At 49.1% G+C, this 21,827-nt stretch overlaps 1 protein-coding gene across 3 annotated transcripts; it reads left to right on the plus strand.

Moving 5' to 3' along the window:
* Window positions 1-6,022: 6,022 nt before the first annotated feature.
* Lto1 (LTO1 maturation factor of ABCE1) lies at window positions 6,023-12,695 on the plus strand. Of its 3 annotated transcripts, XR_004943954.1 has the most exons (6): window positions 6,023-6,209; window positions 7,673-7,778; window positions 9,058-9,128; window positions 11,147-11,264; window positions 11,569-11,837; window positions 12,299-12,695. XR_004943954.1 is itself a non-coding variant. In XM_036176700.1 (5 exons), exons 1-5 carry the CDS (start codon window positions 6,118-6,120, stop codon window positions 11,635-11,637), a joined length of 456 nt encoding a protein of 151 aa, XP_036032593.1. In that variant the 5' UTR covers window positions 6,023-6,117; the 3' UTR covers window positions 11,638-12,695. The 3 variants fall into 3 exon arrangements, 2 of the variants coding, with proteins under 2 accessions (XP_036032593.1, XP_036032602.1); XM_036176700.1 differs by having other exon boundaries at window positions 11,569-12,695; XM_036176709.1 differs by lacking the exon at window positions 11,569-11,837.
* Window positions 12,696-21,827: the final 9,132 nt, after the last annotated feature.

Below are 21,827 nucleotides of genomic sequence, written 5' to 3' on the forward strand. Positions count from 1 at the left end.
GTGGTCTCTCTGTTCTCTGCTCTGCTCCCACCATCTTTCTCTCTCCAGGCCTGGCTGTCCTCTCTCCTATCCCCTCCTTCCTTCCAATAAAGCTCTCTGTACCTCTGGTTTAAAAAAGAGAGAGAGAGGGAGAGTTACTGTGGTCATGGTGCCTCTGCACAGCAATATGAACCTAACTAACACACTTCTTCCCAATTGTGTTGTCGCTTACCTGTAATGACTACTAGAGGTACAAATGTAGCCCTTTAAAGGGAATGGATTTTAATGGCGCGCGCACACACACACACACACACACACACACACACACACACAGAATATGGAAGGCTTACCTGCTTCACACAAAAGTAAAGAGCACACTTTCCAAATGACCAGATACAGAACACACATAAGGAAAAAAAATCCACTACCCAGAACTACCATGTGATCCCAGGAGTCCTGCCTTTTGAACACGGATCTGAAAACCCATTTATATTCTAGGGTCTCTTCTTGAACCAAAATCAGAGCAAATGCCTGCTTCCAGGCTAATTACTGTAGGCCCTCATGGCCAGGTTTGGTTTGGCACTTGCCTACTGTTTTGTTATGGATATAACATTAATAAAAAAAATCAACTGTGCCGGGCAGTGGTGGCGCACGCCTTTAATCCCAGGACTTGGGAGGCAGAGGCAGGCAGATCTTGTGAGTTTGAGGCTAGCCTGAGCTACTAAGTGAGTTCCAGGAAGGCCCAAAACTACACAGAGAAACCCTGTCTCAGAAAAAAAAAAATCAACTGCTAAACCATGCATGATTACTCACACCTATAACCTCAGCACTCCAGAAACTGAGACAGAAGAATTGCCCTGAGTTTGAGGCCAGCCTGGGCTGCAAAGACCTTGCCTCAAAGCAACAAACAGACAAACAGCCAAGAAAACAACAACAGATACCAGTTACTACAGTGAGTACATTTCAATATTGAACTTGGAGGAATTTGCTTTTTATTTGGGTTATATTGTCTTGGCTTTTCTCTAAACCCGAAGAAGATGTGAGATTTAAAAAAGAAAATGTTTAGTCTTAATATGTTGGATTTCTGGAAGCTGATTTGCCATCCCATTTGTACATTTTGTCAAAAATGAAATATTAACAATAATTTCATGCTGGTAAAGCTGGGGATTGAACCGGGAGCCTTCTGTGTGGTAGGTAAGTGCCCTGCCACTGAGCCATATCCCTAGTCCAACAGAAGCATCTTAGAACTACTGGCCTAAATAGAATTCACACAGCTCTCCAGACACCTGAAAACATGCTTAGAAGGTCTGTCGTTGACCCTGGCCCCCCAGTCATCCTCATGCCATCTGTCCAGCGTTATCATTTGAGCTGCAATTCTCCCGTTACCAAAGTGTCACAATTGGTTCCTCCGAAAACAGTCATCAGCAAGAGCATTTCAGATTTCTCCCACACAGTTTTAATATGTTCAGTGACTAAAATGAACAATGAATTAGAAATTTATGTAAGAATTTTGAAAGCAATAATATTTGAACTTTGAAAATGGTACCACCTCTGGTTCTTTGGAAGCTCCTTTGACTGAACTAGGCCTTGAACCCGGGGCCTCCTGAACACTAGGCAAGTGCTCTGCCACTGAGCCACACCCCCAGTGCCCCCCCTCTTGCTTTTAAGGTCCCATTTTTAAAGTCTGGACCTTATTGAGACTAAAGCAATTTGCAAACATGACTTTCAAATTTCAAGTAAGCATAATGGGTCTCTTTGCTCCTGATGTTGGGATGGCCTAAGCCAAGGTGAGCAGGGGTGAGTCTCACCAAAGCCATGTTCTAAATTGAGTCAGAACCAACAGTTTGGAGTTTTGTGATATATATTATTTCTCCACACTTTGCAGAATTATATATATGACACTAAGTTACTTACCTTCTTGTGTAGAACCCTAGCCTCAGGCTTTACCCTCCTCCTCCTCCTCCTCCTCCCCATAACCATCTTCCTATGCCAAAAGCTACATTTTATTTTATTTCAGCTTATATATATATATATATATATATATATATATATATATATATATATATACATATACATACATACATATATATATTTGGTATTGAGACAGGGTTTCTCTGTGTAACAGCCCTCGCTATCCTGGAACTCCCTCTGTAAACCAGGCTGGCCTCAAACTCACACAGATCTGCCTGGCTCTGTCTCCCCAGTTCTGGGATCAAAGGTGTGCACCACCACCCAGCTACTAATAATTTTTATGCTCAAAATATACATACAATAATAAGTGCATTGTCCTGGAGACATGTCAAGACCATAATGCTGTGTACATTTTGAGAAAGGGGGATATAAATTTATGGAGAAAAATCAGGGAGGAAAAGCTAATTTCAATATTAACAAAAAGAAATAGGCACTGGGCAGTGGTTGTGCACGCCTTTAATCCCAGCACTCGGGAGGCAGAGACAGGCAAATCTCTGTGAGTTTGAGTCCAGTCTGGCCTACAAAGTGAGATCCAGGACAGGCTCCAAAGCTACACAGAGAAACCCTGTCTCGAACAAAACAAAACAAAACAAAGCCCAAGAAATGGCAATCAGGGGCTGGAGAAATACATTATTTTTCTTGCTTGTTACCCATTCTCTGCATTTCAGTGTTTGATGACTTTATTTGGTCGTGAAAAATAAAAATGTAAAAGACATTTAGGAAATAGCAGAGAACCTATTTCATTCCATCTTTAAAATTGGGATTTTTTTTTTTAACATGCAGAAGTAACAGATTTGTACTGTACAATCATGGATGTTCCAGGAACACAAAAGAAGAAGTCCAAAGGTCACCAGGATCCCCAAATCTTGAGCGGGGACAGTTGACATTCTGTTGTTTTACGTGTTAACTTTAGGCAAGTCTCCGAGGGCCTGAGTGCGCTGTTCTCTATCTGTATCAAACCCAGCTCAGTTTTATAAGTCTTAACACAGTGCTCAGGATAGGATGTCAGAGCTCCACTCTTCTCTAACTGCTTCCCAGAGACAAAAATCCAAAAATATGTAACAACCACGTCACAGGGGACAGAGTATTCAGATGACCTTCCTATCTTTTTGAACCATCTGACCAAAAGGCAGCTCTAATTGATACCGAGGTGAACAACTTTTATTCTACCAAGACAGAGAAAGGTAGCAGGGGTTTAAATATCTCAGAAGGAGATGTTGCTTCTGGCTGCTCTTTTCCTGGCATCCCTTCTGTTCCTCATGAGACTCTCCCTGATTTAAAGGCCAGACACCTGTTGTTCAGTGCTGTGACTCACAAAAGGCCCACCAGCCTGTTATTTTACCCTACTAGGGTGAATTTATTCATTTATCTATTGATAAACTTTTTTTTTTTTTCCGAGATAGGGTTTCTCTGTAGCTTTGGAGGCTGTCCTGGAACTTGCTTTGTAGACCAGGCTAGCCTCGAACTCAGAGATCCGTCTGCCTCTCCCGAGTGCTGGGATTACAGGAGTGTGCCACCACGGCCCAGCAAACTTTTTTTTTTTTTTTGAGATACGGTCTCATTCTTTTGCCCAGGCCAGCCTGGAATGTACTCTGTAGCCCAGGCTGGCCTCAAACTCATGAAAGTTCTCCTGCCTCAGCTTCCTACATGCTGGGATGACAGGTGGGAACCACCAGACCTGCTTCTAGTATGAATCTATTTTGTACCAATTTTTTAAAACTTTTGTTTTCTTCCCATGACAGGATTTTTCTGTATCAGCCCTGAATGTCCTGGAATGCACTCTGTAGACCAGACTGGCCTCAAACTCCCAAAGATCTGTCTGCTCTGCCTCCAAGTGCTGGGATTAAAGGTGTGTGCCACCATCGCCTGGTTAACTCTTTACTTCACGTGGAATTATCCTGATGAGTGATGTGAGGTACACACAGGACTTGTTTTTTCTGAGATACCAATACATCCCCAACATGGTTAGTGGTTAATGCTCCCATCCTCCCCTGAGTTTGTGATTCTGTTTTTATCAATGTGGAGTTTCACTCCTAGGAGACTTCACCCTTGGGGCTTTCTAGTCTGTTCCCCAGGCTTATCTCTTCTCCAACCAACACTTTGTTATGCTCATCATGACACTTAAGCTTTATTTGTATCTGATATGGCAGTTCTTATTTTCAAAAACCACCTTGTTACAGTTAAGGATTCATTTGTACAGATGAAACTGAGGCATCTTCTGAATCCCATGGAGTTTTCTTGTTGTTCACTTGTTCAGTCCACCAACCCAGGATGACGGTGTATCTCTGGTCTCCTTCACATAGAGGCTATTTAATCTGTTAGCAATTGTGGTCTAAAAAACTTACTGTGCCTTCCTTCAATAAATAACATTCGGCATTCAAAAGAAGGAGGAGGAGGAGGAGGAGGAGGAGGAGGAGGAGGAGGAGGAGGAGAAGGAGAAGAAGAAGAAGAAGAAGAAGAAGAAGAAGAAGAAGAAGAAAAAGAAGAAGAAGAAGGGATCAAGATCATGATGGGGAAACCCACAGAGACAGCAGACCAGTGCCAGTTGGAGCTCACTGACTCTGGACTGACAGCTTGGGAACCTGCATGGGACCGAATTAGGCCTGCTGAATGTGGGTGACAGCTATGTGACTCGATCTGTTTGTGGGGTCCCTGGCAGCAGGGCCAGGACTTATCCCAGGTGCATGAACTGGCTTTTTTGAGCCCATTCCCTGTGATGGGATACCTTGCTCAGCCTTGATACAATGGGGAGGGGCTAGGCTCTCCTTCAACTTGGTATGCCAGACTTTGTTGACTACCATGGGAGGCCTTACCCACTCTGAGGAGTGGATGGGGGTAGAGTGGGAGGGAGGTGAGGAGGCGGGAGAAGGGGAGAGAGGGGGAACTGGGGTTGATATGTAAAATGAAAAAATTTTAATAAATAAATATATTTAAATTAAAAAAAAAAAGAAACTTACTGTGACCCCGGAAGGCCTCATTTTCATCAGTACTCCGGCTCAGGTTATGGCTGGTGGATCTCATCCATTGCTATTTCAGACGTCTTTGACTGTCATGGTGGGGGGTCACATCTGCAGTAGTGACAGTGCCCCTCTTGGTGCCTAATCTTGCATGATAACAATTTTCTTGTCTTCCCCTGACTTATTTGCACATGAGGACTCCTGGTATCTCAGGTGTTTGTCTTGACAGTCTGGAATACTCTTTAAAGCTCTGCTTTGGAAGGTATCTCTGATGGAAATGAAGAGAAAGAACTAACTTCAACTTCTGCTTTTTGGAGGGTGGATGTCTATAGGATTGGAGCGCTTGGACAGAGTAGCTCCTCCTGCTGGCAAGCCATTCGGTACCACCTGATACTTGACTGTGTATGAAATACTTCAGTTTTGCTTTAAATACTGGCAGCAAGAGCTAACGTTCGGGGCTGGGGATTTAGCTCAGTGGTAGAGCGCTTGCCTAGCAAGCGCAAGGCCCTGGGTTCGGTCCTCAGCTCTGGAAAAAAAAAAAAAAAAAAAAAAAAAAAGACAAAACAACAAAAAAGACCAAAAAAAAACAAGGTAACTGGCACACACAACCTTTTTCATTTTCAAAGGCACTCAAGGACATTTTTCTGGCTGGGAGCAATATTTATTATCTGTCCTTTAGGATGTCGCAGTCACAAAACGGTTCCAGCCCGCAGAAAAGGCTCCTGTGGGGCACAGTGCAGATGTAGTGATTGACAGCTAGGTGACAGCTGAAGATGCTGGAAGCTCCACCCTCCTCGGTGCTGCTTGCAGCTGGGGCCCCCCCCCCCCCCCACTTCCTGGGAATGCCCCTGTGCTAGAACTTTGGTAATTTGTCTCATTTCTTTAAGATCTACGTTTGTGAATTCGGTCCCATCTGTTTGGGTTTTGAAAAGAAAAGCAATGTTCGCCTGGGCCCCCGCGCGCCGCACAGCGGACAATCTCTGCCAGGCCGGAACTCACAGAGGAGAGGAGGAGCAGGTCTTCGTTTGGACCAGCCCCCATCCACCACAGCATCTACCCATGCGCGGAAAGGATTTTTTTGTTTTTTGGCTTCTTTCGCTTGCCGTCCTTACCCGCCGTGCTCCGCGCGGCACACACGGAAGTGGTTTCCTCCGGCTGAGAAGCCGGGCGTTTGTGGTCGTGCCTCGACGGGTGGTGACTACTACACAGAATGGCAGGAGTGCGAGGGCCCGAGGAGAGCCGGGCCGCCGCCATGGCCGTGGAGCAGGACATGCTCGATGCTGTCGTGATGGCGGATGAGAGGTAGGCAGCGGCCCGGTTCCGCCCCGCCCCGGCAGCTGCTCGGCGGAGCCGCGTGTCCTCGGGGACACCCGCCTTCGCCATCTGCGAGCTGCCACATCTTCTTGTTCTTTAATTGCCGCACATACGGCAGTATTCATGGACCTGCTGATGGATGTGTCGGGCAAGCCCCTTTGGATGCGGAAAGTTCCCCCGGGAAACGCCTGGGCGGGGCGGTGGCTCAGGGCATCATGGCCTTTCCAGGCTGGCTGCTCACCTCCCCGGGTGGCTGCTCGAGCTCTGCCTATGGATCCTGACATATGCGGAGACACAGGCGCTCCCCGGGCCACCCACCTGCCAAGCGGGGAGCTGTTCACTTATCATGAAGGTTTCCAGAGCATTCCTTCCACAGTGCAGGCTGCAAGACACTGCCAGTTTTCCGGTTGATCCCTCAGGGACAATACCCTTCTACTCAGGGCATCGCAGCCGTGGCATATTGTGATGATCTTAGGGACATTTTCTGTTACTCTAAAGAGGTGTGGTGAAGAGTCCTGTGTCCTTGGAATGTTTTAGAACAGACGACTTCAGTGTCTGTTACGATGGCATGTAGGCACCTACCCTGTTTTGAAAATTAGACTTCTTGTGTGTTCCAGGCTTGCTTGAGTTTGTATCTTTTTTTTTTTTTTTTTTTTTTTTAAAGATTTATTTATTTATTATGTATACAGCTTGTATGACTTCAGGCCAGAAGAGGGCACCAGATCTCATTACAGGTGGTTGTGAGCCACCATGTGGTTGCTGGAAATTGAACTCAGGACCTCTGGAAGAGCAGCCAGTGCTCCCCCCCCCCCCCCCCCCGGAACTCACTTGGTAGCCCAGGCTGGCCTCAAACTCACAGAGATCCGCCTGGCTCTGACTCCCAAGTGCTGGGATTAAAGGCCTGTGCCACCACCACCCGGCAAGCCAGTGCTCTTAACCTCTGAGCCATCTCTCCAGCCCCGAGTTTGTATCTTTACATTTTTCTTGTGGGTTTTGGTGCTCTGCCGGGTTTGGAAGTCACTCATGTAGCCCACTCTGAGTTACAGATGAAGGAGAGTCTCCTACAAATGAGAAGGTCTCTAGGGTTTGGGGCTGTAGCTCAGTTGATAGAGTGCTTTCCATATCATGCATGAAGACCATAAGCATCAAGGTTTCACATGGAGGGGGTAGCACACACCTGTAATCTCAGCATTCAAGAAATGGAGGCAGAGTTACTTGATGGCTGTAGCCTGGGCTACATAGTGAAGTCCTGTCTCAAAAATGGGGTGGGGGGCACAGTAATGGGCCAGGGAGTAAAAGAAAGAGCTAGACCTAGAACCTGCATTGTGTGACTTGAGTTTTAAGCCTTTACTCCTATAGTCTGCTGTGTCCTGTGGGATCTGCATAATACAGGTAGGAAGATTTTTCAAGGTACAGTGTCTTAGCTGATGAAGTATGTTTTTCTATCACAGATTCCATGGGGAGGGATATCAGGAAGGCTATGAAGAAGGCAGTAGCTTGGGAATCGTTGAAGGAAGGCAGTATGGCACATTACACGGAGCCAAAATTGGATCAGAGGTAAGTGGGAGGGCCACTTAGAAGTAACTTCATAGACGAGTGTGGTAATCCATCATCCATTACAGGATGGTGATCCATCCTGTGATCCCAGCCCTCAGAAAGCTGAGGCAGGAGTTCTAGGCCAGCCTGGGCTAGACTGAGATCCTGTCTCAAAGAACAGAGACTGGAGAAGTAGTTCAGTGGCAGAACATGCACCCAGCATGTTTAAGGCCACGGCTTTGAAACATCGCCTAGAGCAGTGGGTCTCAACCTTCCTAATGCTGTGACCCTTTAAAACAGTTCCTCATGTGTGGTGACTTCCAACCATAACATTATTTTGTTACTACTTCATAACTGTCATTTTACTACTGTTATGAATCATAATATGATATGCAGGATATCTGACATGTGACCCCAAAGGGGTCAGGACCCACAGGTTGAAAACCAATGGCCTGCCAGGCGGTGGTGGTGCACACCTTTAATCCCAACACTCAGGAGGCAGAGGCAGGTGGATCTCTGTGAGTTTGAGGCCAGCCTAGTCTACAGATCGAGATCCAGGACAGACACCAAAACTGCACAGGGAAATCCTATCTCGGAAAAAAAAGTCATGGATCCTTTTCCTCTACAATTGTTTCCTTTGCTGTTGATGCTAGAGCATAGAACCTTTTCTTACTGCAAGGCCTTTGGTGGGGGTTCATAGACCAGACAGAAAATTCTTAGCACAGGACCACCAAAGTATGTTATGGGAGTATCAGTGTTGTCTCACGTCTCCAGCCAGCTCAGTCTTCACCCAGAGGGGTGCCATGTTTACAGAGAAATTCCATAAGCCCCACAGTTTTTCTCCTGTTACCTTTGTCCTTGCTTAGCCATCTCCAGATCATTGACCCTGACTGGCAGAGGAGGTCATGACAGTATCAGATACCTGATGCCATAAAGCAGGTTCTACAGACTGATGGGCCTAAAACAGCCAGCCATCTTTGTTATACCACACAGTATGCGAGAGTCAGCAGGTAAGGAGCCATGTGTCAGTAGGGCTCCAGTCTCATCTGAAGGCTTAGCTGTAACTGGTGTCCTCTGCTCAGGTGTCCTCATGTTACCCCTAAGCAAGTAACCAGTAAAAGCAAAGCAAAAGTGGCATTGCTTTTTCTAGCCCACCTCTGCCCAAAACTCACAGGTTCCAGAATAGCTAAAGAAGCAGTGAGGCAGCCCTCTGCCCGGCCCGAAGCTTTGAGATCCTGGTAATTGGTGTGGTGTGGCTGAATGCTTACCGCCTTCACTCTGGCTGGTTTTCAATTCACAGATTGGGTGCTACCGTGGGTTTGCTCTTGCATGGAAATGTCTCCTACACAGCGGTGCTGGTGAGAAAGACAGGTGAGGCTGAGGCTCCCCCTCACCTCCTTCCCCTCCCACCTCCTTCCCCTCCCACCTCCTTCCCCTCCCCACCCTCCTCCCCCCACCTCCTTCCCCTCCCACCTCCTTCCCCTCCCACCTCCTTCCCTCCCACCTCCTTCCCCTCCCACCTCCTTCCCCTCCCACCTCCTTCCCCTCCCACCTCCTTCCCCTCCCACCTCCTTCCCCTCCCACCTCCTTCCCCCCCACCTCCTTCCCCTCCACCCTTCCTTTCCCCTCCCACCTCCTTCCCCTCCCCCCCTCCTTCCCCTCCCACCTCCTTCCCTCCCCACCTCCTCCCCTCCCCCCACCTCCTTCCCTCCACCTCTTTCCCCTCCCACCTCCTTCCCCTCCACCTCCTTCCTTCCTCCCACCTCCTCCCCTCCCACCTCCTTCCCCTCCCACCTCCTTCCCCTCCCACCTCCTTCTCCCTCCCACCTCTCATCAGCATGCTGTCAGTACAAAGGCCAGGAGGAGCTCTGAGTGTTCCTAATGTGTGCATGGTTGTCTGTATCATTAGTACATACAGAAAATAATAATGGCCGCCTTGACTGTTGTTATTCAAAGAATAATAAATGAAATGTACCAGGCACCTCATAGGTACTCAATGAGTGCTGGGTGATGTCACACCTCAGGTAATGTCAGATGGATCCTATTTTTCTGTCCATTTTTCACTTGGGCTTCTGATAACAGCTGTAGTAGTGTCAGTGGAATGAGGCCTCGAAAATGCTGACTCTGCCAGGTGTGGTGGTGCTCACCTTTAATCTCAGCAGAGATAGGCAAATCTCTGTGAGTTCAAGGATAGCCTGGTCTTCATAGGGAGTTCCAGGACAGCCAGGACCAGGGATGGGGGAAAGAAAAGAAATGCTGGCTTTCTTGTCTGTGGTGTCGCCAACCAGAACACAGTATTATCTTTTTGGGAGCCCGGGGCTCACACTGCGCCCCAGACTGGCCTTCAACTCATAGCCATCCTTCTGCCTCAGCATCTTGTATGCTGGCCTCCCAGACATGTACCACCACAGCCAGCCAGAATTCATCCTGAAGCATTCCTTTTTGGCACACACAGCCCCTAGTGCCTGTCACTGTCCTTTGAGCTTTGTTAGCTTTGGTACCTTGCCTTACTGTGCGTTGCCTGCCTGGCCCTGTGAGCGGCCCCATATGCCTGCTTCCCAAGGCTGGGTGGGGGGGACCCCTGAAGTGAAAGCCATATTGCCCTTGTGTACAGAGGCATAGGGCTAGGCTAGCATTGTGCAGTCTTCCCACACCTGCTGGCCTGGCCTGGTGCAGATGGGCCTGGAGGAGGGCATTAGTAAGCCAGGCCAAGAGGATGGCAGCTCTCTGCCTGTGGGACTCACCCTTTTATTTGACACTTTGAGTCTCTAGGACTCATACCACACTCAGACTCAAAAGTAAGAGCAAGGTGTTTGTGACTAATTGTGGGGTTCTGGGGTTCCCTCTCTGGTTGTCCATCACATGATTTACTGGCTTCTTTTTGGTTTTTCGAGACAAGGTTTCTCTGTGTAATAGCACTAGCTGTCCTAGAGCTCACTCTGTAGACCAGGCTGGCCTCAAACTCACAGAGATCCACCTGTCTCTGCCTTGTGAGTGCTGGGACTAAAGGCTTGGGTCACCATGCCTGGCTGTTGGTTTCTTTAGTGTGAGCAGGTAGAAGGCAAGGAGTCTTAGCTTCATGACTGTAGGAGTGACTGGACAGGCTGATCTAGGAGGGGTTATGGTGACTGTTGGTGCCACCCCTGGGTGGCAGTCACAGCTGAGACTGGCTGCCATCCTTTCGGGGTGGTCTCCCTTGCTCCAGCCTGCAGTCTCCGGATGGAGGAAAAGCCCTCTGGTGAGTTAGTGCTCCCCAGCAGGTGGCGGCCAGCACTGCCTAGAGCAGAGAGGTGTGCTTAGCCTGCCCACTGCTCTGCAGATGCGATGGAGTGGTGGGGAGTGGGACCTGGAGTCGCCCGAGGTGACAGCCTTTCCCCCATGCCTTGCAGCCGGAAGATGAAGGTGGTGGAGGCGTTGATATCACTGCTGCAACACTTCCCCTATGATGACCCCACTTACGAGAAGCTCCATGAAGACCTGGATAGAATCAGAGGGAAGTTCAGACAGGTGTGTGCCCCATAGCCTCTGTCTGGGGTGTACCTGAGTGTGCTGTAAAGGCAGGCCCGACACAGGCCCTGGGGTTCACATGATGGCAGTGTTGGGCAGTGTGCTCCCGTGTGTAGATCCAGAGGAACTCATTCCCCTGCCCCTTGGAGAATGACTGAGATGGCCTGGGGATGATGTGGCAACATGGCCTTGAGCTGGTGCTGGGTTAGGAAAGTGGGGTTAGCAGAGGTGTGTCCTCAACCTGAGCAGAAGTTCAGGAGGCGAGAGACCCTGTTGGTGAGACTTCATCTCCTGATGCTTCCAGCTGTGCTCACTGCTCAACGTGCAGCCAGACTTCAAGGTAACTGCAGGAGGCTCTGGACTTGCCTTTTGAAGACTCAGAGGAGCAGATGTCTGCACATTAAGTGTCAGAGTGATTAAAGGCCAGCTTGAGTGGCACTCATTGTTCTGTGGGAGAACCAGTATGGCCTCTTCCCTGAGGTTCTTCCTGAGTGGCTGGCAGAGGTCTCACTGCCCTGCCTTCTGCACAGGGGCCTGGTAGCACCCTCGGAAGACTGCTTGCTGCTGGCCAGAGTGAGTAGCCTTGTCATTCCTGTGGTCCTGAGTAGCTTTCCCCTGAGGGTGGGACTCAGGAGAGGCAGGCTGATGTGAACGTACTTAATGGCAAACGAGCAGGTTCTGTGTGCTGAGACCCTGCTGGCCAGCCATGTGGGCTTCCTTTGTTTCTCTCCATCCCTCTGGCAGCCCAGAGGTGGATCCCACTCCACTCTAGAGAAGATGAATAGACCCACTTATGGCCTGCTACCCCAGATCCACGTCCTGCAGTGCCACACGGTGCCTCTGCCTTGAGCATGTGTCGTTATTGCCTACACCATTGGGACCCCGTCCTCTGCTGCAGGAGACCTAGATTCATGCAGTGTACACAGGATTCAGGCTCCATTGGGCATGGTTTGCCTCTGGATGCCCCGCTGAGAAGACAAGGCCAGTCTGATCCTGAGGAAACTGAGGCATGGCCTTCATGCTGCCCCCAACAGGTGTGGGATGAGCTCTACACATGAAGAAGTGGCGGTGGGGGAACTGCCTGGGAACCAGAGCAGGACCAGATGGTGGTTGCTGCTGTGAACATGCAGGGTCTTGCCGGTGTGACACTAATACTACTTTAACGGCAGCTTACGAGTCTCGCATGGTATTCACCGCAGGTCTAAGGTGAGCTGGCAGGAATAGGCTCAGTGTGCCCAGGCATTTCACAGGTGTGGACACACATGACAGCATGTGTTGACATGTCTCCTCTGGGTGGGCCCACAGTGTCCTGACTGTCCCTATTTCAGTTGCAGGGCAGGATGTGAAGGGGTCACCGTGGATGCGTGACACTTGGAGTTTTGGGTTCTTTTTTTAGTTTTAATTTTCTTTTAGAGACAGAGTCTCACTATATAGCCCAAGTTGGCCTTAGAGGGTGAATCTCCTGCCTCAGCTTTCTGAGTGCTGGGATCTCAGGCCTCTGACCATAGGACACTGTTTTTAATATCATGTCATAGCATCTTGATAGAGAAGGGACCTCTGTACAAGCTGGAGCTCTTCCCTCATTCCATCAGCCCAGGCGAACCAGAGGGAGGGTGATGCTGGTGCTCGAGGCTTGGGGCGCCATGCATCTGCTCCCCGAGTCTGGCAGCCCCTCTCAGGAGGCCTGCACCATTCTCCCAGCTGCTTCCAGGACCAGCTGCTCTTAGTGTGCTTCTCTGGGTGCTGAGCTCAGAGCTGTGGCTGCTGTTTTGACCATTTTACTTTTCTATCTGGAGAAAAGAATAAACTGTGTATTTTAAAGTGATAGTCTGCCTGGAATCATTTGTACTGACAGCTGCTGCAGTCCTCCAGTACCAAGATGCTGAGGTGTCCAGATCTTGCTTCAGAGCTGTGGGCCCGCCATGCCTGTCACATTCTGCCTTGGATTTGATACCATAGGTGGCAGTTACTAGTTCCTCTATTGTCCGCCTGCTTCCCCCTCACCTTGTACATGTTAGGTATTAGAGTTTCCACCCATCAGCAGAACCACAGCTGCCTGCCTGATACCCCATGTATTCCCAAGGGCCCCATCTAGTCCCCAGCATGCTTTGGTCACCCCAAAAGGTCTTCTGGATCACAGTGTAGACAGAGTGCAGAGACCATTCTGCCATGTGGGCATGCCCTCTCTTTCCCCCACTGAGGTGGTTGTGTCTGCTGTGAAAGATGATGTAAGTCATGAGGAAGATGCTGTTACTTCTAGATGCCATCCCACGTAGGTGACACTTGGAACTGCCATAGACAGCCACGGGAAGCTGTAGTCAAGCTGTACCTGAGTGTGGCAGAGTCAGGCACCACTGTGTCCTTAATGTCACTACTGAGCTGCTAGCCAGTCCCTGCCTTTTCAGACCATATCCACTGCTGGTTCTCTGCTACCCATCCCACACTGTTCTGGCTGGCTTTCTGGCAGAGTGACCTTCCTGTGACTTTAGCTTTGATGTCCTCCCTTATGAGTGTCACTGTGTCACATGCTGGAGGCTGGAGGTCTGAGACAGAGGTGTCTGGGCTGGCTCCTCCCAAGTCTCTCCGCAGAGCTTGCTGCCTGTGTCTCCTGCACAGCTGTGTCCTGACTGAACAGGGACTGTACCAGTGACCTCATTCCCCCTCAATCACCTACAGATTTATCTCCAGTCACAGGGCAGGGCTTGTGATGGTCAACTTTGACAGGATCTGGAGTCACCTAGGAGACACACCTCTGGGCATGACTGAGGGTGTTTCCAGAGAGGCTTAACTGAGGAGAGAAAACCTGCCCTGAATGTGCTCTGTCCATGAATTGGAGAAAGCAAGCTGGGTACCAGCGTCCATGTCTCTCTGCTTCCTGATGGACATAATGTGACCATCTGCCTCGGGCTCCTGTTGCTATGCCTCCCCACATGCCACCTATAAACTGTGGCCAGAATAAACCCCCTTCATCCTATAACTTGCTTCTTTTGAGTATTTTGTCACAGTAACTGAACCCAGAACCCAGGGCCTTAGGCCTGCAAGGACACAGGCAGCCTGTCTGACTGTGGGGCTGATTTCAGCCTGAGGCTAAATACAGAATGAAGTTCTTCCATGCAAAGCTAATATTAGTGAGGATTTTTTAAAACATAAAGATTATTGCTGAGTGGTAGTGGCACACTCCTTTAATCCCAGCACTTGGGAGGCAGAAGCAGGCTGATCTCTGAGTTCAAGGCCAGCCTGGTCTACAGAGTGAGTTCCAGGACAGCCAGGCTACATAGAAAAACCTTGTTTTGAAAAACCTATATACATATATAAATCAGCACAAAGGAAACGTATTTGCCCCAGAGGGACAAAGGGCAGGGAATAAGAGACAAAGACAGGAAGGAGACAGAGGACGGGGGAAAGGGACAAAGGAGACAGGGAAGGGTATTTGCTCCGGAGGGACAAAGGACTGTCTCTCCATAGAGAGGAGACAGATGTGGCCCATAGACAAATGGAAGTCTATAAAGGGAAAGGGGAAACCCTATGTTAGAATGAGGTATTTAATTCTGACTGGGCATCTTAATTAGGGGGACCACAAGGGGTTTTTTGATTGCAGGACCTTGGTAGTCGGCATGGAGTGGGGAGGGGGCAGCCAAATAAGGGCACAGACCTTGGTGGCTAGCTTTAGGAATGTCATCTAATGGTTTTTAGCAAGCAGAGGGAATGGGGGAGGGCAAGGCCTGCCAGAGCCGTGTTTGCCTTGCTTGGCCTGCTAGACCCTTCAGTGTGTATGAGTTTTTCACTTGCACCACATGGGGGCAGTGTCTGCAGGGGTCAGAAGAGAGCATCAGATCCCTTAGGACTGGAGTTACATAAGGTTGTGAGCAACCATGTGGTGCTCCAAACCAAAGCTGGGCCCTCTGCAAAGCAGCAAGCACTCTTTTAAAAAAAACAAAACAAAACAAAACATTTATTTATTTATTATGGATACAGTGTTCTGTCTGCACATATCCCCTGCAGGCCAGAAGAGGGCACCAGATCTCATTACAGATGGTTGTGAGCCACCATGTGGGTGCTGGGAATTGAACTCAGGACCTCTGGAAGAGCAGCAAACCACTGAGGCATCTCACCAGCCCTGCCGTTAATGAAGTTTGATTTTGTAGGATTGTAGTGATGGGACACAGCGAAATAAAACACTCCAGAAGCTCTGGCTGGGGCTTGCTCTCAACTCCACAGTGGCTAATAATGGAGCACCCCACACCCTAAAACAGTGGTTCTCAACCTTCCTAATGCTGCGAGCCTTTAATACAGTTTTCATGTTGTGACAACCCCCAACTGTACAATAACCTTCATTGCTACCTCATAACTGTCTTCTGCTGCTGTTGTGAATCGTAATGTAACTACCTGTGTTTCCAGTGGTCTTAGGTAGGGAACCACTGCCCTAAAGCAAGATCATAGCTCTGTTTATTTTGTATTCACTCCGTAGTAAGATGAGGAGGAGGAGAAGAAGGGGCAAGAAATTCTGTTTGCCAGGTCCTGACTTTTCTACACCATTAAGTCCACATGTGCCAGACTGCAGAATCAGGCATCGTGGGCTGTGGAGTAACTGCAGGTGGCTGCAGCAGGTGACCAGCTCCAGGCTGGACAAAGCTTAGTGGGGGAGAGTAGTCTGTGCCCACTGCTCCGGACTGGTTTCTTGCTCATCTGAGCCTGACCAGCTTCCTTTTTTTGGATCAGCTGACCAGGCTGATCCACCTGCCTTTGCCTTCTGAGTGTTGGGATTAAAGGCATGTGCCATCATTGCCTGGCCTGTGAACTCTTTGATGATGGATGCCATCACCTTTTGGGAGCCCAAAGGTAGGGGAGCACTCACCTATGCCTGAGGAGGTGGCAGGGGGAAGGGAGGTTCAACCTAGAGATGACCCAAGTAGACTGACTAGTGAGATCACCCCACTCTCCACAGCTGTTCCCATCGTCGGGACGGAACCAGGAATGGGTGTGTATCTCAGGAAACTGAAGTCACAGGGCTAACTGTCGGAGGAAATGAGATGTTGTGGGACCCCAGAGTCCTGGCCACCAGGATCCAGCCCCCAAGGTCAGTGGCCTGTGGCTCTGTGTCATAGTTCACTCTGCCACCATCTTACAGTGGTGTAGAGATGTGGAGTAGGGAGTTGTGGCAACTAGTCACAGAGATAACCAGATCTAAGGTCATGGTAAGGGGGATGACACCCCGTAGGAGAAGGCTGGGTGGGCCCTGAGATTCCAGCCATAACTTCTCCTTGCTGTCTCCAGCAGCAGAGATCTTCCAGGATGCTAGAGTATATAGGAAATAGGGAAGTGGGGCTCCATTATCATGAGATCCTCATCTGTGATGGGGTGGGACTTTGTGGTAATGTAGCTGTTTGGGGTCTCCATGCTCCTGGAAATTACCACCTAGAAACTCATTAGTTGGACTTTGGCAGAATTGTACTTTGGTTTGTCTTTGGGGCTCCATCTGGGGTGAATAGAGATTCGTTCACTTCTCCCGAAAGTTAAGCCAGCTAGGACCCCGAGTTAGCTTTCCAATAAGGGATGTCCTTGCCTTTCTGTGATCAGCCTCCCAGGGCTGCTTTCCCAAGGCCCTGTCCACCTCTGTGTTGCAGACTGGAGTGCCTGTCCCTGTGCCCCATGGATGGGGTCCTTATATCCTCTGTTGGAGAGCATGCATGTGTAACTGAACCCAAGGGTCTGAAGACAGGACTAAAGACCTGGGAGTGCTGGGCCAGTTCTCCTCTCAGGGGCCTTACTGTTGCCAGTGTGTAATTCTGAAACCAAAGCTCCTGAACCTGCTCTTGAGCTCAGAGGCCTGCTGCTGGTCCACTGCATCTGCTTTGGAGTGGGTCTTAGCAGTCCTGTTCAGATGGAGTCGTCTACTTGTGTTTGTACTTGAGTAAGGAAGGCTCAAGCATGGCTGGGAGCTATCACACTTGGTGTCTTAGTTGGGGTTTTTATTGCTGTGAAGAGACGCCCATGACCATGGCAGCTCTTATAAATAAAACATTTAATTAGGGTGACTCACAGTGTCAGAGGTTTAGTCCATTATCATCATGATGGGGAACATGGCAGTGTGCAGGCAGACATGGTGCTGGAAAAGTAGCTGGTCTTACATCTTACAGGCAACAGGAAGTCAACTTAGGTGGTGTCCTGAGCATAGGAAACCTCAAAGCGTGCTCCCACAGTGACATACTTCCTCCAACAAGGCCATACTCACTCCAACAAAGCCACACTTCTTAATAGTGCCACTCCCTATGAGATTATGGTGGCTATTACATTCAAACTACCATACTTGGTATCAGCTAGGAAGCAACTGGCTCCTTTAAAAAAAGGGAGAGGGGAAACAAACTCTGATGAGGAGTATGGCGCTATTTTATTAGTGCTTAAGTGTGATTTTATTTGTATGTTAATAAATAAAGTTACCTGGGGGTCAGAGCTAATAGCAAGCCATTTAGCAGAAGTCTGGCAGTGGTAGCACACACCCTTAATCCGATCACGTGACAGGCAAAGTCTCAGTGTGCTCAAGGACACAGCCAACATGCCTTTAATCCCAGTACCAACCACAGAGACCTGGAGGTCTGTATAGATAGGCAGTGACAAAGAAGTCATGTGATTGGGTTTAGAGCCAATGAGAAGGCAGAACAGAAAGGCAATAAAAATATAGACACACAGGAAGTAGCTCTCTTTCTCAGGGGAAGGACAGCAGCAGGAGTGGTAAGAAGGTGGTCTTAGCTCTTGGCTTCTGCTCTCTGATCTCTGGGCTTTTAACTCTGCATTTGGCTCTGTGTTTCTTATTTAATAAGACTGTTTAGAATTACATCTACAGAGGAGGCCATGAGAAGCTGCAGGTAGCCTGCAAACAGGGGAGGCTCAGATGAGTAACACCAAGGCTTGCCAGGAACCCACTAGAAGCAGAGGGTGGCCCAGCCATACACAGCTTTACCCTTTAGGCCCCTGAACTCCCACTACTGAAACTCTGTAATTTATCATTTGTTAGGGCTGTCCCAGGACACTGACACCAGGTCTCTCTCTGTGGTGGTATTGTGTTCCTCAAAATATTGTGCACCCTAATAAACTTATCTGGGGTCAGAGAACAGAACAGCCACTAGATACAGAGCCAGAAAATGGTGGCAATCACACCTTTAATCCTAGCATTCCAGAGGCAGAAATCCCTCTGGATCTCTGTGAGTTCAAGGCCACATTGGAAACAGCCAGGCAAGGTGACACACGCCTTTAATCCCAGGGAGTGATGGCAGAAAGCAGAAAGGTATATAAGGCATGAGGACCAGATACTAGAAGCATTTGGCTGGTTAAACTTTAAGGCTTTTGAGCAGCAGTTCAGCTGAGATCCATTTGGATGAGGACTCAGAGGCTTCCAGTCTGAGGAGATAGGATCAGCTGAGGAGTTGTCGAGGTGAGGAAGCTGTGGCTTGTTCTACTTCTCTGCTCTTCCAGCGTTCACCGCAATAACTTGCCTCAGGTTTGGTTTTATTAATAAGACTCTTAGAGATTCCTGCTACATCTCTCCCTATCAGGATTGTTATTTCTCTATCCACATGTGAAGGAGCTGGACACATACTCCAGACCCAGCCTGGCACTATGGGTTCTTCCCAGAGGGACTGACCTTAGCTTCCCTGGTGTCCTCTGCTCCTTCTGGTAGGTGGCAGGAGTGCCACACTTTAGAGGCAGACCAGGAGGTATTATGTCTCATGGCTCTGCATGGGAGTGACCAGGAGGCATTTGCTGGAGACCGCTGCCCACACCTCGCCTGCCGCTGGGGAGATGGCTGATGGACCAGCAAACTCTCTCAGTTTGCATGGTCATCTACAGTGTGCCTGGAAGAGGGGCCTGGCTTAGAACAGAGGTCTTTCTAGATAGAGCAGTTCCTCATGTCTTCCATGCCTGCTTTGTGTAAAGCAGAGGTACTCTAGTGCCCGGCTTCTTAAAACCATGGGTCTCAATTCCGTGTGGGGTCACAAAAAACATGGGAATAGTAAGAGATTTCTAACATGCAATGAATAAAAAATAAATTAAACAAACAGACAGATAAACCAAGCATGGCAGCACACGCCTTTAACCCCAGTACCCAGGAGGCAGAGGCAGATGCATCTCTGCAAATTTGAGGCCAGCCTGGTCTACATAGTGATTTTCAGGCCACTCAAAGCTACATAGTGAGATCCTGTCTAAAAATAAAGTACACCAAATACTTAGTGAATTGAATCTCGGGGTGTTTCTAGAAACACTCACCTGTGTAGAGGTGCATGACGCCATGACAGCCACAGTTCTGCACCCCGCTCTACTCGGTCCCTGCAACAGTACCAGTGCACACCACCTGAACACTTTGGTTCAGGAACTACAGTGTTCCTAATGTACACAGTTGTCTGCTCTCACAGAGACATGATGGCTTCCTCAGAGCAAACGAGGACCTTTAATGTGTTGTGCTATCAGGCCTCGGCATGCATGAAGTTAGAATAACTCTGGACTGTATTAGAATGTCTAATTTCAAAAATTACCAACTTTTTTTTCTCTTTCTCTTTCTTTAAAAATGTTTAAATTCATCTATCTGTCTGTCTGTCTATCTGTCTATCTATCTATCTATCTATCTATCTATTTATTTATTTATTTTTGAGACAGGGATTCTCTGTGTAGCTTTGTGCCTTTCCTGGAACTCGCTCTGTAGACCAGGCTGACCTTGAACTCACAGAGATCCGCCTGCCTCTGCCTCCTGGGTGTTGGGGTTAAAGGTGTGCACCACAGCTGCCTGGATGGCTTTATTTCCATAAAAAATTGTTCAGTGAAATTTGTCTTGGGATTGGGACAGAATTTCTACCAATTTCTGAGTTGGCCTTATGCATGCTTTTGCTCTCTTATACTGTGTATTTATGTGAAGTGGCACTTTCAGCATTGACCACTGTAAAATCAAAATGTTTGACCAAAATACAATTTTTTTTTACTCTAAAAAAATGTTGAATATTCAGCCAAGATTTCCTTCTTTTTTATTTAATTTTATGTGTATGCGTGTTTAACCTGCATGTATGGGCACCATGCGCATGCCTGGTGCCCACAGAGGTCAGAAGAAGGTGATAGATACCCTGAACCAGTGTTACAAATGGTTGTGAGCTGCCATGTGTGCTGGGAACCCAACTTGGGTCTTCGGAAGAGCAGCCAGTGCTCTTAACCACTGGGCTATCCCTTCCGCCCGTCTTGACTGGGTTGAGATGGGAATACCTACTCTAAGCGCGGCAGCACCATCCTACGGGCTGAGGCCCTGGACTGAATAAAAAGGAGAAAGCATGCTGAACACCTGTGCTCTCTTTTTGCTTCTCTTATGGATGTGGTGTAAGCTGCTGCCTCGAGCTCCTGCCGCCACTCTTTCTCACCAGCATGGACCAGACCTTCACCTCTGAGCCAGATAAAATGCTCCCCCTTAAGTTGCATCTATCTGGTATTTATCACAGCAACAGGGGAAGGAACTAAGGCAGTTCCAAAAAGGCCCAGTTGTTAGAGACTAGGCCTAGCCAGAGACAGAACAAGGGAAGGAAGGATGCCCTGTGAGCCTTGAGCTGCGAGTCCCCACACAAATGACCCCAAGGGTGAGGCTTCTCAGTTTTAAAGTGGCTTCCAGATGACAGGCTGTCTCAGCTGTCTCTTGGGGACAATTCAGAGGCTTAATGGATGCCACAGTCTGAGAGGCTCAAGGCCCACTGAAGCCCCTTCAGGAGAGCAGTCTGTATTCTCTCTCTCTGTCCTCTTCATGTGCCCTGTGAGTAACAATGTCCCCAGATGTGGGCCCCAAGGTCTGCAGCCCCAAGGTCTGCAGCCCCAAGCTGCCTGCCCACCATCCCCACCACCCCCAGGCTATTGTCCACTAGCCCTGTGGTGTGTGCTGGGCTGCAGGGGCCCTGTGAGCCAGGGCACTGGGAAGGGATTAGAGGTCCTGCACTCCCTCAGCTTCGCCCTCTTGCACAACGGTTTGATCAAAGACATTCCTGGGATGACAGTCCTGAGCAAGAGAGGCCAGCTCAGCTCAGCCAAGGGTACTGCATCCCATCAGTACTGTGCTGTGTCCATGTGGGGCCCTTGTATACAAGCCTGTCCACCTCATGTTAACCAGCCTGTGCACCCCACACTGGACACACATAGGCTGTCACATCAGACCAAGTACAGGTTTGCCTGGCCAGCACACCTGGTAGTGCCAGCTCCCAACACTGGCCTTAGGTGGCCTGCACAGCTGTGCCACCAAACACAGAGGCCAGATCAGTCCTGTGGAGCCTGAGGAGCCTGAGGCGTTGTCTGCCTCCTGGGCCGCCATGGCAAGGGATCTGGGCACTCCCTGGAGGGCACCCAGCCCCACTCCTCTGCCTTGTGTCTCACCCCAGGAGTCCTCAGCCCCCACTGCTGGCATTTCGTGGGGCCCCAGAGCCCAGAGACTCTGTAGGGTCAGTGAAGTTGGCTTGCTTTCTAGACAAAGTGCAGCAGTTGAGCTGGCCAGTGAGCAACAGGCTAACTTCCTTACACTTAAGTCCTGGAATGTGAAGGCAGGAGGAG

The sequence above is a fragment of the Onychomys torridus genome, chromosome 1 (genome assembly GCF_903995425.1).
Source record: "Onychomys torridus chromosome 1, mOncTor1.1, whole genome shotgun sequence".
In the NCBI taxonomy this organism is placed as follows: Eukaryota; Metazoa; Chordata; class Mammalia; order Rodentia; family Cricetidae; genus Onychomys; species Onychomys torridus.